A 16,424-nucleotide genomic window follows, 5' to 3' on the forward strand; every position below is an offset into this window, starting at 1 on the left:
TGTACGATCAATCATTACCTTTCACAGACAAAAAAAATTGTTATCAGAAAATTTGCCTGTAGTTCATTTTTCATTCTAAAATGGCTTGAAAACTATGTTATTAGCAACTCAGCATTGAACATTAAGAGCTCTTCATTGGATCAGTTTCACTATGAAGACTGTATCATTGGAAGAAAAACTCTATCAGAACAACCAACTCGAAAATATAAGAGTTTTTCTTGATATTGTGAGAAAACTCGAATTATATTCAAATGTTCTTGCGTCATTTGGGAATGCAGTTATATTAGAACCTTTTAGTAAATTATCTGCGGTCAAAATCAAACCTCACCTCCCCGCGGTGTCCCCAGGGTGGACTTGCCTAGTAGACTTGGGTAACACCGTTCGTTTGGAACGGCACGCTTGGTTTCTCTACGCAGACTGAGCTAACGAGGCTCTGGCTGAGGAAAGTAATGGCAACCTACCTCAGTAAAATGCCATAAAGTATGAAGGCCTTTGAAAGTCAAACGAGAAACGGCGAAAGCGGAATCCAGAAGGAGGCCGCACCCGCAGGAATGGTGTAGGTAAACAGGAGACCCCCGGTCGACATCAAGCTACTGTTGAAGTAAAGAGAAGGAACATAAAAAGGGATCTGAAAATCGGCACTTGGAATGTGAGGAAACGGGAAAAACCGCTGGTGAGGATGGCATCTTGGTCGAGCTGTATAGGAAGCTGGGTGACGTGGCAGTTGATTTTCACACAATCCTCAAGAACAAGATTTACGAAAAGGGTATAATCCCTGAAGGAGCTTAGGCGATCGGTGTTCATAGCACTAACAAAGCAAACCAGGCACAGGAATGTCAATACTTCAGGACAATCAGTCTGATGAATCACGCAACTAAAATCATTCAGAAAGTGCTACTAAAGCGCATGAAGAAGACAATCAGAAATGAAGTTAATGGTTGTCAATTTTTGACTGGGCACAATGGGAAGATCTCAGGTCAAGTTACAATTAAACGAGGAATCAGGCAAGGAGTAAGCCCATCCCCGACTACTTCTCTCTCTACTCCGATATGATCATGAGAAACTGATGTAGAGGAAGGAGTTAAGATCAATGGGATAAATGTCAACAACCTTCGATTTGCGTACAACATTGTCTTGATGGCTGCCTCCGAAAAAGCAGTGCAGAATCTTTTGGATCTGATTAATAGAAAAGGAGAAAAATTTGTTATGGGAATCAACTGCAAGAAGACCAAATGCATGGTTTTCATCAAACACACTGATCATAAGGTAACAACCCAACTGAATGGCCGGCCACTCGAAACAGTTGACCGTTTAAATTATTTTGGATCACTCTGGACATGTGATTGCAAAAGCAGATGTGACATCCCGCAAAAGGTAGCAGAGGCAAAGAAAGCTTTATCTGATATGAAAAGCGTATTAGTGAACCTGAAGATGCCCATGAAACTGAGACTACGAATCCTTAGATGCTATATCGAACCTATTTTCCTCTACGGCAGTGAAACATGGACTCTGATGACAGCAGACAAGAACACCCTGATGGCAACGGAGATGTGGTTTTTGAGAAGAATGCTTAAAATTTATTGGACAGACAAAGTAGCAAATGAAGAAGTTTTGAAGCGCGCCGGAATCAAAAGATGGATGATGAATGCAATAGCCAAGAGACAGGCATGCTTCTTTGGTCTCATGATCAGAAAGCAAGAATTGGAAAACCTCTCAATAACCTGCAAAATTCTCGGAAGAAAATCACGAGGAAAACAGAGAAGACAGCATCTCAACCAGATCAAGGAGTGGACTGGAATCCAACAAACCGAAGTTCTACTCCGAGCGTCTAACACGAGGAACCTTCAAAGAGTCATAGTCCATTGACACGATACAAGAAGAAGAAGAAGAAGAAGAAGAAAAAGAAGAGAAAGAAGAAGAAGAAGTAAATTATCAATAAAGAAAGTCAAATCGTATCTTGAAACCAAACCATCTTTCACCAAATACCGTTCTCGTGGCCTTAGGTTTCCGAGGCTCAAGGCATTGTAAATGAAATAATTGGTATCTGGTCCGCATATTTGGCACATGTTGGCGAGCTGCCAAAATACAATTGTAGAATAAAATATGTGCCTTTGGCAGTTGACTCTTTTTCAAAGTATCTCGGGAAGATTGCAGACATTGCAGGACTTCAAAAAAAATACGGAGAAGTTTTGGGTTCATGGTGGTACAGATTTACTCAGTGCCTTCAAAGCTCACTACAAAGAAGGTGGAACCCATTTACTCAGTGGTTTTAACGAGAAGAGGTCTCCTTTTCCCGGAAAATACATCTTCGCCAAAAAAATTAGTATACACTGTTTAGAACAAAATTGGTTTTATTCTTACATAGATAAGTTGGATTAATTTATTAAAACTATCAACTCTGGAGTCAATGGAACAATAAACCTAGCTTTGAACAAAGTCACAAAAAAGACCTTCCAACTCTTGTATTGTTAACTGCGAAGACAAAAAGTTCCACAGAATCCAAAATTTTACATTGGTGCTTTTGTTCGTATAGTTGAAAGTTGAAAAGAGAAGACAATCGGAAAGGTCTACGAATAGTCATTTACCTAGGAGTTATTTGAAACTGCACATACCCCAATATTAAATATTACTTCGCACTCTTGCATTGATGCAGATAAAAAATTCGTCCAGTGTAAGTTATAGCAACCCAATTTTCAATCACTACAAGAATCTCCTTTACAAAAATTCGAAGTAATTGATTTGAAGACAAGTTTAAGACATATGTTATTTTGATTTTTGATTTTTGATATCGCTTAACAATTTCTACAGCGCTGAAAAATACTTTTCTGCAAACTGGAGACTAGCTTTTTGTTAATTTTTTTCTTCAACAAAAACTGATCACATCACAAACCGTGTGTTAAATTCTTTGAGTTTAAAGGGTTTTGAACAACAACAACAACGCAACTCATCTAGAGCTAATGTCATTTCCCGTCCAAACAACGATGAACGATTAGGTTTTATACCAGGAACATTTGAGACGTACCAAAGTTGTTTGCTACTATCAAAAGAATTGCTGGTTTATCTAATTTTTCATCCAGGTAAAGGAAAAAGTTCTTGTAAATTTCGCCTTGTCTCAGGAAATAAAGAAGTAATCACGTTTCCACGCCAAAAATTTCCCAGCATCATTGATTTCATTGGCATTCCCGATGGACAGGGAACTCAAATTTGGTAAATAATGTACCAATTTGCAAACAAACTGGTGAAAAGCAGGGTACCAAATCTTTCGTGCGAGATTTTCCTGACAACCCTTGCATGTTGAAACGTTTGAACTTCATTTATACAAATATAACCGAGTATCATTTTGTCAGGGATGCAAAAGCAGCCTGATTGCGAAACGTTGATTCAAAACAACTATTTAAAAACTGTACCGCGTGCGAGCTTGAACCGACACTTAGAACAGATTTTTTCCAAATTTGAAAGACAAAAATTTTTTTTCGAATACAATTCTATCAATTTCTCTTGTGTTACGTATCAAAGTGGGTCAACTGGCCCCAATTTCAGTGATTGGCAGAGTCAATTTAACAATACAATTTGATAAAATTGTTGAGTACATGAACAGACACTTACTACTTTAATCAGGCCTCTTCTTTCCGTATCTTTCTGGACAGTAAGACAAAGATATGGCGGTTTTGGAGCTTTAGGAAACGTTAGTGGACACATCGCTTAACAACTTCAAGGAAAACTTCATATACCAATAGTAAAACGATTTGGAAAACAACTTATCTTACGAAGAGTTCCCGAGATAATGCATTTGTTTCAGCAAAAAAATCGACAAAGCAGGCGTTTGAAAGAGAATATATCAAAAACGATAGAGAAACAAACAAGAAGTTCTCTAGCACCTCCAATGCAGCAACAAGAAAAAACTTAGAATATCTAAACGTTCCCGCTCACAACAAAGCAGAAATAAAGTGAAGGTAGTCTTTTAGAAACAGTCGTCGGTAATATGTTACTAACAAAGGCAACACGAAGATCGTTGGATTCATTAAAAGACAAGCGCCTCTTGTGACTGTTGATATAGCTTTTGTCAAAAGGTAGAGACCACTTATAGCCTATTTCTTGTGTTTGAGGTTGCTGGAGACAGAATTATTTCGTTTTTTGATCTACAACAAAATAGTCTAGAAACCAAAGGCAAATAGTTCAGGCTTCTGAAGCCGATTTGAGAAATGATGCTGGAGCTGCAACAGACGTAACCAAAATAGTGGTCCCCTACTTTTGCGATGATAATTTACTTTTCTTCTTTTCTGACTGTACAGTGTCTGCCAACTGACGAAAAACGTCAAGCGCAATTAGAAAATATGCTCATAAAGGTTTAATTGAAACCAACTTTTCTCAACACAAAGATGCGAACCGACCTGGTTGGCTTGTCAAAGTTTTTCAATTGATGATAATTTGGTAGCAATATTAGCAGCTGAGGTCAAAGGACGCTAAGTTTTTGTTATACAATCTGCTAAAAAGATTCTTATGGAATATAGTTGTGAATAATCTACCTACGATTGACGTCTTCACTAACTCTGTGTATTTTCTCTCGAAGATCAATAGATGATTTTAATATAATTTCCAGTAAGGCTGAAATAGATTACAAAGTAAAAATTATAGAAGCTTTTTTTCTAAGTGACAAAAATGACATTCAACTATGACGTTGCTTCAGCCATTGAAGAAGGTATTTACTTGGAGACTATCAGTAAAACGTTTCTGGTTTTCACTTATATGCAAATTTGGAAACAGTAAGATGTTTTCAGCAGGGAGCCTATTCAACGTCCTGCTATATGCCACAAGAAATAAAGCATTTTTAGGACACAAAAAACACTTTTGCAAAATTTATGAAGAGCAGGTTGGTATTTATCGAATTTCAGTTCTTGTTGCTGACAATGCAATAAATACAACTGACGCAAAACGTTTGTAATTCAACGCAAGGCTAGAATTAGGTTGATTTGACTGTGGACAATGATGAATGTGCTTGATCCCACTGACAGGCACTCAGCAGGTTTCGCATGATTTTCAATTCGAGCTCACCAACCGTTGAACTCAAGCTGAACTCAAGTTTTTATCTCTCTTACCAAGAAAGGTAGAACTTTTCATAGTTGGTCAAAAAGCCATCACTCTTTTTATAGAGTCTGCTCGCAAAGCTTCAAAACATTATCATACCACAAAATGGTGTATGGAAACGAACTAAACAGTTTTGTTCAAGGTTGTGGATTTATAAAGAACGAATTTTTGGGCATCTTTGCTGCTCACGATTCTCCTGCTGATATAATTCAGAACCGCTTCATTATAGTGAATGCATCAACCTCTCACTCAATTGAAACACGTTGCTCACTTTTTTGTAAGGAAATGGAGGACAAGTTTCTGCGGAGTCACTGCGACAAAACATAACTTCATATAAACATCTACAATGTTAGTTTTATTTTTCGGCTAGTGATATTCAATTTGTGCATGGATTGCTAAAAAACCACCCCAAAACATATAACTCTATATTGTGTGGTTTATTTTTGCATTTCTGTTGCTCAGTATCTATTTGGTAATCAAGACAATGTAAATATAAGTGATGTTGATCTCTTACATTCTGTGCTTCATTTGATGCTCTAACCTAACCTCTGTTTGTATTCAAATTTTGTTGAAAAACTATTTTTTATCTTCGTAAACTTAGCTAAGAAAGAAAATATAACTATCAGTACCCAACTTTTCATAACCGCTCACAAAAATGTCCATTATTTGACAGGAAACACCAGAATGAGGACCTTGCAAAATTTCCTCAGATTTCTTAAAATTTTTGGTAGCTATGCAACCAGGTTGCAATTGTAGATTCAATTTTTTCTCACAATTGTTTTCTAGAGTTTTGAAAACAGTAAATAAATTTGCTCTGTCGGTTTTATTAGCAGCTGCCACCATTTTTTAGCAGCTGCTCAAATTGTTTAAGCGCTTTTGAATGCTGGTTTTTTCTCCACCGTTCTCTGCTGTAACAACATTGTATTCCAACGCTTCAAGCTTTCAAAAATGTCTCCAGTTGTCTTCAAGTCCCCCCAAGTGAAACACAATACAATTGACAGTTGTATAAAAGCATATTACCAATCAAACTTTTGTTATTTTTCAAAATTCAGCAAAAACATCAGAAAATCCAAACTGAACCCTATATTAATTGACAGAAAAAACTCCACAAAGGACTGTTTCATTGTGTAGTCATATACATGAGGTACTTAGTTTTTGAATTGAAAAAATAAATTTTGAGGTTCTTCTGAATTTTGTTCAAAAGGGCAACTGCTTATAAATGGTTTCAAACACACCTTTGAGACAACCCAGAGACAGTCAAAAACTTCGTTTTCATGCTCTTCCTGTTTAAATTTAGCTTTCAGTGTATCAATTTTTGGTAGCAACATATCGAAATTTTGCAGATTTCTCTGCAAGTTTTACAAATGTGTCTACAGTAAGATAGATTTGCTGTTTAATTTCGTTATTAAACTCAGTTTTTTAGTACAGTTTCAATAAAATAAGGATCCTTGTCTTTTGATAAAACACCAGCGTTGCTCCGATTATATTAATTTTACTTTTAGGAACGTCGAAATGAACAAATGAACATCCCGAAACTTGGTGTCTTTCTTAGTTGATGATGGTATTCTACTGTACTTTATCCAATATACTTTCACCAACTCTCACGCCTTGGAAACAATTTATCAATGATTTTTCCTGAATCAAAATTTTTACACATGCAACAACATACACAAAAGAAAATGAATGCTCTAAAAGGATTCCTTCAACTGATACAAAACCTTAAAGTAGTAGTAAAGTAGTGGTAGTGTGTAGATTGTAATGTGTCGGTTTAGGCCAAATTATACTCCATTCTGTTCACAGAAACAAAAATTACTAGCTGCCTGAGGAGAGACACATGCAACTTTTTGGTTAATTCCAACAAACGGAGTATTTTTGATTGTCATCTGTGTGATAATCACGTTTTAGTCAAAAAACGTTAATTCAGAGTTTTGTATTTGTTTGCTTGCATATCACGACTTCAACGTCAGAAAACTACGAAACTTTTGACCTTGGGTGCTCCACTAATTACAATTTGGGCTTATATCTACTAAAGGAAATCGTTATACGATCTTGATTTTTCTCAACACTACAGCAACCGCTATTCAAACTCAACAATTGCGCTTACTATTTTCGTATCCAAAATTTTTTCTTGCTATCTTAGTTTTTGCTAATAAATTGAAGAAAAAATTTTTATTGTTGTTCTACTTTCAAACATATGATTCACGATAAAGCATAAAAAATCATAAAATTAGGTTTTACTATATCCTCACAAAAGATTAAAAATCTGGGAACGAACACTGGATTGAGGACAAAACGTCAATATTGAGAAAAGTATATCCTACTATATCCTCACTGAAGATGAAAATTCTCGGAACGAACACCGGTCTATCAAACGCACCTTGAGACATTCTTAGTAACCATTCAGCAGAAGCGTTACAAGGAGAAAAGTAAATAGAATACCCTGAATCATTGCATGCTCGTAAAAATGCTATTCAAATTCGTGATCGAATTACCCAAGAGACAAACAACGGACATACTCTAGGGAGAAATTATATTTTTGGAGGCATTACTCCTTCAAGTAAGCTCACATTATAAATCTTTTGCTATTCCGATATTCTTGATCTGCAGCTGAATTCTGGATGAAATTGTTCAGTTAGGAGTGAACTGCCAATTGCGATTTCATAGATGCTAATTTATTCCAACTTTTAAACCGCGCTCTGACTTTGGGTTGCGTTTAGTTTTGACATTTTTGTTTGTTTCTGATAGTCTATATTGAATACTTGTCTGGAGCATGGAGGCAGTGAGATTGGTTTGGCTAGGGTTTTTGTTTGTTTTTTGTTTATTCAGCAAATGATAGATGGAGACATAGAGGAAGAGAAAAGGAGAGAAAAAGGAGAAAGAAAGAATAGAAAAAATTTAAAAAACAAAGAGGCATAGTAAGTGCACATTCAGCAGCCATGTCCCCTTCAGAGGAAAAGCAACCGGCTTGTGCAGTGAGAGTACAGTGACCTGTTGTTTGATTTGATGCTCATAGCGAATGAAGGATAAAATAAGAGTCCTTAGAGAAAGAGAAGCACCCTCAGTGCACCACCGTAGCCATTCCCCCTTTCAGAGGAAAGGCACTCGGCTTTTGCACTGAGAGCTCAACGGCTTTGTGTGCGGTTTGATTGTAGTTTTAGCTTCATTTTGAGATGGATATTTTCACCATTGCTGGGTTGAGTGGTTGTTCGCAATCAAGAACAGAGTGTGGGGCCAGTACGAAAACGTCAGCATGATTCCCACGAAAATGCCGTCCTCCCTTACCGGTACTCTAGAGTTCGATCAGCTTCAAGACCTAGACTGAGTCTCGTGATCAGTCTAGTCTCCCACAGTGATCATTCTGATGTGGTGTCCATCCGTTCTTTGGTCTGTCGGACTCTGAAAAAGCATTTGCTTAAACACATGTACACACACACACAACAACCATACACTCTAATTTTAAGAATATTCGGGCAACCAGGATTACATACACACAAAAAATTGCAAATAAAACCATGCATACATGCATTTATAAAAATCGTAACCTGAGCTGTCTAATTTTGGATTGCTTCAACTAACGTCTCGAGTCATATCCTAGGACATCCACCTTTGTTTTACTTTAATTTAGAGTTTTGGAAAAAGTTTGATACTTTTTGAAAGCTTCAGCTAATGTCTCGAGTCATAACCGAAAACGTCCGCATAACATTTTTTTGCTTTGATTTAGAGTTTAAGAAGGCTTGCTACATTTTTACGGCTTTACCTAATGTCTCGAGTCATACTCCAAAACATCCACTTCCAAATTTGTTTTAGGTTTTTGGTCTAATTTTTTTTTATTCCTTTGGCTTTTTATTGACTGGCTTCAGCTAACCTCCCTATTCATACCCCCAGACACTCGCATCCACCATTGTTTGATATTATTACCAGATGTTTTGCAAAGGAGTTTGATACATCTGGCTCCAAGTTAACAAATGTTTTTCTCAACTTTTTTAAATTTCTTTTTATTGTTTTACAGACCTTGCAGGGCATGTTATATGAAAGCCATATGGCTTTACGTTGTTCTTTTTGTAATCTGTTGAGATCAGTTTTTGTTAATTTGCTCAAGCTGCTTTTGCATACATGAACAGTAGTCTTACCATTGTTTTCTTTGGACACATGATAACCTTAGATTTTGTTTTTTTAGTTTAAATATTTGAGCATGTTGATCCTTTGTTGCAATTTCATCACTATTTTGTTGAAATGGTTCTTCCTGGTTATCTTATATTTGAGATCAGGTTCGAGAAACTCTTGATGATAATGTATATGCTTTTTTCCTGCGTTGAGGATTAGTTTCCATTTTTGGCACGATTTTTCTAGGCAATTGTTTCCAATTTGTAGATGTTCAGTTTTTGTTTGTTGTTTTTCATGTGTGTAGCATATAGCAATGCCATCTGCATACTGTGAATTGATATATCACTGAATTTCTGTTTGCTACATTTGTAATGAACAAAACTGAGCTCACTATGCTGCCTTGGGGGACCCCTGCTTCGGGTGTGAACGATTTAGAAACTGCTTGGTTGTTTCTTAAGGTAATTTTTCTGTTACTTAGAAAGATGATAGTCAATTTTGTAATCCAGTATGGTGTGTTAATCTGAATTTGCTTGTGTAAGATACCTTCGTAAGACAGATACCTTCGTTTGTTTTTTTGTTAGCCTTAGATGATTGTCTGTTGTGCACCTGCCAGATATATAGGGTTTTGTTAATCTCTGAACAGATTTAGTTATTTACATTGATTTACCAGGTGTTAGTTTACGATGCTTTCGCATAGTTTTCAGAGCAGGATATTAAAGATAATTTTCTGTATCCTTCCAGCGTTTCGTGATCTTTTCCTGCTTTTGGTATTTCTGTTAAAACTGTAATTTTCCATTGGGCTGGTACATGCCCTAATTGTATTGACGCTTGAATTGTTTGTGCTAGGATTTCTATTTATTGTAACGGTAATTACTTTATCTCCTGATAGTTTATTCCGTAATGTCCTGTATACAGTGTCTTTACGATTTCTTAATATATTTTTAAGAGTAGCAGGTTTGACTTTTGTGTGTTTTCTTTCTTCTTCACTTGGCTTGGTTGCCCTGAAGTTTGTTTAGCTGATTCTCGGTGATTTTTATTTGCCTGATCTGTTTTTGGTTCGTTATTTTCATTTTTTTATTACTGTTTTGGCGTAGGCGTAAGCGGTTTCTTGATTACTCAACGTTAATTTTTTCGTATTTGTTCTGACCTAGTTTATGTAATACTTTTGGCAACGCTGCAAAATTTTTTTCTTTTTTGCTTGGTTTAGTTTGTTTAATAATTTCTTTTGTTTCCTTTGAGTGTTCTCTTTACTTATTTTCTGTATTTCTTTTGTCAGCATCTTAATCTTGTTGCATAAAATTAGGTGTTCAGTTGTGTTTCTTTAGTCTTTTTTTCTCAGTATATATTTTTTCTCTCCAACTTACGTTTTCTGTTATCAGTTTTCTTATTTGCTGCTTTGTAGCTATGTGTTTATTAACATGTATGCTCTTTATGCGCGCATCTTGACCTTTTTTTCTAATTTTTTGTACGTTTCTTTCTAAGTCGATTTTGTTTGTTATTCCCCTTTTTTGAATGTGAATTATGCAAAATTTTATTTTTAAACTTTTCCCAGTTAACTTTTTAATTTGATTGGATCATTTGATCTATGCTATAGGTGCTCACATCTTAGCAATGATCACTGGGTTTTTCGTTGAAGACATCAATTTTTTCAAATCAAATTGTTTTTATTCAGTTGAGTATTTGCCCGTTTAGTGTTTCAACAGCTATGTGCGTGGTTTCAGAGTTGTTTAGTTTTGTATGGTTTTCCTTGTCATGCCATTTTTTCAATTGTTCTCCTGATTGTGTTAGAGAAGTGGTCATTGACTCCAATCATTAAGTTATTTTTACTTAGATTACGAAAAATAAGGTAGGCTTTGTTGTTTTGTTTTTTTGTGATTATGTCCATTTTTATTTTTAGTTGGGATGATACATAGATTTTTGTAATGAAGAGTGCAAGTGTTTTATTGTTATACAGTCATTTCTTTGTTTTCCTTCTGATTGATATGTTTTTGTTTCTATGAGATCGTAAGATAATTGATTTTTGATGTAGGTTGCAGATCTTAAACGCTGCGTAGCTCGGTTAGTTTTACCTTCTTAGTTTGGGTAGTTCTTCTTAAGAAAAAAGATTTCGTTGAGGCAAGCTGTGTTGGTTTGTGTTCTTTCCAGTGTATTTGAAAGTTACATTTTACTTTTGTTGAGTCTGGGACAGTTTATTTATGTGACTATCAGTGGTATTTTTAACGTTTGTTTTTCATTTGGTCCCATTTTTTAAACGGTTCTTCTTTTCAGGCTATTTCAAATTGTTCTTCGTTTTAATACTGAGCGTTCTGGTTTTTCAGTCCTTTGTCGTAGTCGCTCTTTAATATTTTTCTCATTTACCCTTCATCCATCTACTGTCAGTTTTTTGTCTTTTTTTCGCATAAAATTTTTGTGATGGCTTCGTTGACTATTTTCCTAATACTTTCTCTAGTTTTTCCATTTATTTTTTCTGAATTTCGTAAGTTTGCGTTTAATTGGTGATATTGGCTTGCAATGTCAATTCTCAGTTGCTCATTTGCTTTTTTGTTATTTGTTATAGTTTGCTTTCAAGTTTGATTTACTGAGTCGTTGGTATACTTTCGCGGTTTTTCGAAATTTGTGTTTTTGCGTCACTTGATGTTTTTTATGGTCTTTTTATCTTTTTTCCGGTTTGTTTTTGGATGCCTCTGCATATGACGCACCACGTGCTTGTTTTACGGCATTTTTGTGTTTTTGATGACAACCCTTGAATGTCGCGCTGTGCTTCTAATTACATTTTGCGCATCAATTTTCATGTCAACTACAGACCTTGATATCTTTCGTATCTTGGACATCTTCGTGCGTTGTCTCAGTTTGCCGCAAAGTGACCATGCGCTTGGCATTTTTGAGCATTTCGCAATTTATCGTTGCTGTTCTTTTTCCTTTGGCTTTTTATTGACTGGCTTCAGCTAACTTCCCTATTCATTCCCCCTGACACTCGCATCCACCGTTGTTTGATATTATTATAAAATGTTTTGCAAAGGAGTTTGATACATCTGGCTCCAAGTTAACAAAAGTTTTTCTCAACTTTTTTAAATTTCTTTATATTGTTTTACAGACCTTGCAGGGCATTTTGAGCTGAATTATTGGATTATTTTGCTTAATGTTTCAAAGTAATCAATTTGATGTCGCTAATCTAGGCTCTTCCTAATTGGTAGGTTATATGAAAGCCTTATGGCTTTACGTTGTTCTTTTTGCAATCTGTTGAGATCAGTTTTTGTTAATTGGCTCAAGCTGCTTTTGCATACATGAACAGTAGTCTTACCATTGTTTTCTTTGGACACATGATAACGTTAGATTTTGTTTTTTTAGTTTAAAAATTTGAGCATGTTGATCCTTTGTTGCAATTTCATCACTATTTTGTTGAAATGGTTCTTCCTGGTTATCTTATACTTGAGATCAGGTTCGAGAAACTCTTGATGATAATGTATATGCTTTTTTCCTGCGTTGAGGATTAGTTTCCATTTTTGGCACGATTTTTCTAGGCAATTGTTTCCAAATTGTAGATGTTCGGTTTTTGTTTGTTGTTTTTCATGTGTGTAGCATATAGCAATGCCATCTGCATTTTGTGAATTGATATATCACTGAATTTCTGTTTGCTACATTTGTAATGAACAAAACTGAGCTCACTATGCTGCCTTGGGGGATCCCTGCTTCGGCTGTAAAGGATTTAGAAACTGCTTGGTTGTTTTTTAAGGTAATTTTTCTGTTACTTAGAAAGATGATAGTCAATTTTGTAATCCAGTATGGTGTGTTAATCTGAATTTGCTTGTGTAAGATACCTTCGTAAGAGAGATACCTTTGTTTGTTTTTTTTTCTGTTAGACTTAGATGATTGTCTGTTGTGCATCTGCCAGATCTGTAGGGTTTTGTTAATCTCTGAACAGATTTAGTTATTTACATTGATTTACCAGGTGTTAGTTTACGATGCTTTCGCATAGTTTTCAGAGCAGGATATTAAAGATAATTTTCTGTATCCTTCCAGCGTTTTGTGATCTTTTCCTGCTTTTAGTATTTCTGTTAAAACTGTAATTTTCCATTGGGCTGGTACATGCCCTAATTGTATTGACGCTTGAATTGTTTGTGCTAGGATTTCTATTTATTGTAACGGTAATTACTTTATCTCCTGATAGTTTATTCCGTAATGTCCTGTATACAGTGTCTTTACGATTTCTTAATGTATTTTTAAGAGTAGCAGGTTTGACTTTTGTGTGTTTTCTTCCTTCTTCACTTGGCTTGGTTGCCCTGAAGTTTGTTTTGCTGATTCTCGGGGATTTTCATTTGCCTGATCTGTTTTTGATTCGTTATTTTCATTGTTTTTTTTACTTTTTTGGCGTAGGCGTAAGCGGTTTCTTGATTACTCAACGTTAATTTTTTCGTATTTGTTCTGACCTAGTTTACGTAATACTTTTGGCAACGCTGCAAATTTTTTTCTTTTTTGCTTGGTTTAGTTTGTTTAATAATTTCTTTTGTTTCCTTTGTGTGTTTTCTTTACTTATTTTCTTTATTTCTTTTGTCAGCATCTTAATCTTGTTGCATAAAATTAGGTTTTCAGTTGTGTTTTTATAGTCGTTTTTTATCAGTTTATATTTTTTCTCTCCAACTTATGTTTTTCTGTTATCAGTTTTTTTATTTGCTGCTTTGTAGCTATGTGTTTATAAACATGTATGCTCTTTATGTGCGCATCTTGACCTTTTTGTCTAATTTTTTGTACGTTTCTTTCTAAGTCGATTTTGTTTGTTATTCCCCTTTTCTGAATGTGAATTATGCAAAATTTTATATTTGAACTTTTCCCAGTTAACTTTTTAATTTGATTGGATCATTTGATCTATGCTATAGGTGCTCACATCTTAGCAATGATCACTGGGGTTTTCGTTGAAGACATCAATTTTTTCAAATCAAATTGTTTTTATTCAGTTGAGTATTTGCCCGTTTAGTGTTTCAACAGCTATGTGCGTGGTTTCAGAGTTGTTTAGTTTTGTATAGTTTTCCTTGTCATGCCATTTTTTCAATTGTTCTCCTGATTGTGTTAGAGAAGTGGTCATTGACTCCAATCATTGAGTTATTTTTACTTAGATTACGAAAAATAAGGTAGGCTTTGTTGTTTTGTTTTTTTGTGATTATGTCCATTTTTATTATTAGTTGGGATGATACATAGATTTTTGTAATGAAGAGTCCAAGTGTTTTATTGTTATACAGTCATTTCTTTGTTTTCCTTCTGATTCATATGTTTTTGTTTCTATGAGATCGTAAGATAATCGATTTTTGATGTAGGTTGCAGATCTTAAACGCTGCGTAGCTCGGTTAGTTTTACCTTCTTAGTTTGGGTAGTTCTTCTTAAGAAAAAAGATTTCGTTGAGGCAAGCTGTGTTGGTTTGTGTTCTTTCCAGTGTATTTGAAAGTTACTTTTTATTTTTGTTGAGTCTGGGACAGTTTATGTATGCTTTGCATTTTTGAGCATTTCGTAATTTATCGTTGCTGTTCTGACGGTACAAATTTGACTTTTTGCCGGCACCATACTACCCCATTCATGATTGCTTTTCTTGATTGGTTACCAACTTTGGTTAGGAATATTACCAGTCTGTTTTCTTAATCTGTTGCGCTGCCCTAAACTCGAGTTTTTTCGGGTTTAATTTTTTTACGTTTATATTCTTGTTCAATTAATTATTCTTCTATTGTAAATTAGCGGACAACAAGCATAAATTTTATTGCGAGGCATGAGGTTACTTTTTGTGGCTTCAATTAATGTTGGAAAAAACTTTAGTTTGTACTTTTGGAATTGTTGTTTAATATTTTGTGATGTCAGCAATTTTGATGCTTCCTTTTTGAATGTTTTATAGAGAACCCTTTTCTCGCTGGCATTTCTACTTTTCCATGGTCTCTTTGGTTAGTAAGCGTAATCATGGTTTTCTCGAAGGCTGTTAGTTGAGGGTTTGCTTCCTCAAATTAGACATACAAGACGAGTTTTTATTTAATATTTTTTTTGTTTCTCTATATTATTATGTTTATTTGCGGCTTAGGCTTCTTCGCTTGCATCGTAAGCCCCTTTTGGCTTATAGTGAACAGAGTACCATTTTTGGTTGGGTTGTCCGGGTTGTTTTTTGATGTAAACCAAAATCTAGGCTCTCGTCGGAGAGGGTTGGTTCATATTTGTCGTTTGGGGATTGGGGAAAAGAGTCGCTTTTTTGCGTCTGTGCACGGTTGTGTTCAAAGGATTATTCATGTCCCAGACTATGGTTAATTTTTGGAATTTCTCGAACTTTTATTTGTATTACCAAGTGTCCTGGTAGTCGGTTTACATCTAATCAACTTTTCTTAGCTATTAACGCTGAACTTTTATTCGTAATACTCAGTGTCCCGGTAGTCGGATTACATCTAATCAACTTTTTTAGCTCTTAATGCATCAAAAATTATTTTAAAAACACTAATCGAAAAGAAAATTGCAAAAAATTATTCTATAAAGATTATAGAAATTACAATGTCCTTTATCCTGTATGAGAGCTGCAGGAACGCTAATTCTATGTTATGAGAACAAATCAAGCTGTTTGAGCTTCTAGGGAGCTATACGAGCTCTCGGTTACTATTCCTGAGTGCTCAGTTTTTTCACCAAGCAATCCTATGCTGAGAAGATGCAAAAAACGTACGAGTTCACCTCACTAGCAGGTTTTTGGACAATTTTTGAGGCTGCTGATGAGGCTTCAATGCACTTCTGATACTCTCCAAGCAAGGGCTACTTATTCTGGTTTCCCTCCTTCGTCTTGCTTTTTTGTCTATTAGCTGCTTCCCCACTTCTAGATCAGTTCTTCTGACTTCTCAGGTCATCTTTTGTTTCTCCAACGCTTATTCTGCTTCCTCGATTGTCTTTTTTGCCCTGCTATTTGCCTTGATTCAGCTGTTGGGTTGTAGTACGTCGCACAATGCTCCTGATCTGACAGTAACAGTTTAAAAGCCATTCTGTAAACACGATTGCGGTAGGGTGCTATTCGTTGAAAACCATTGATCTCTAGAGTCTACAGCGAACACCCGAATTAACCTTCAACACACTACGGATGAGCAATCTTAGACTGACAGTATCATCAGCTAAGTCCATCACTTTTCTCGAAAACGTGGACAAGTCAGTGTTCTTTCAGACAACTTTTTTTAGACCAATTTTGAGAACCCAGCGACATAAAAGCAAACAAAAAAAAGGACGAATTAACA

General features: G+C 35.5%; 2 protein-coding genes across 2 annotated transcripts in view; one reads left to right on the plus strand and one right to left on the minus strand.

Moving 5' to 3' along the window:
- Nucleotides 1-16,424, minus strand: part of LOC142352206 (uncharacterized) — a 354,267-nt gene that overhangs the window by 268,528 nt on the left and 69,315 nt on the right. The gene's annotated exons all lie outside the window — the stretch shown is intronic.
- On the plus strand, nt 1,138-1,866 carry LOC142352674 (uncharacterized). Its single transcript, XM_075404881.1, has one exon. It carries the CDS (start codon nt 1,138-1,140, stop codon nt 1,864-1,866), a length of 729 nt encoding a protein of 242 aa, XP_075260996.1.

Source organism: Convolutriloba macropyga, chromosome 1, assembly GCF_964194025.1.
Source record: "Convolutriloba macropyga chromosome 1, txConMacr16.3, whole genome shotgun sequence".
NCBI lineage: Eukaryota > Metazoa > Xenacoelomorpha > Acoela > Convolutidae > Convolutriloba > Convolutriloba macropyga.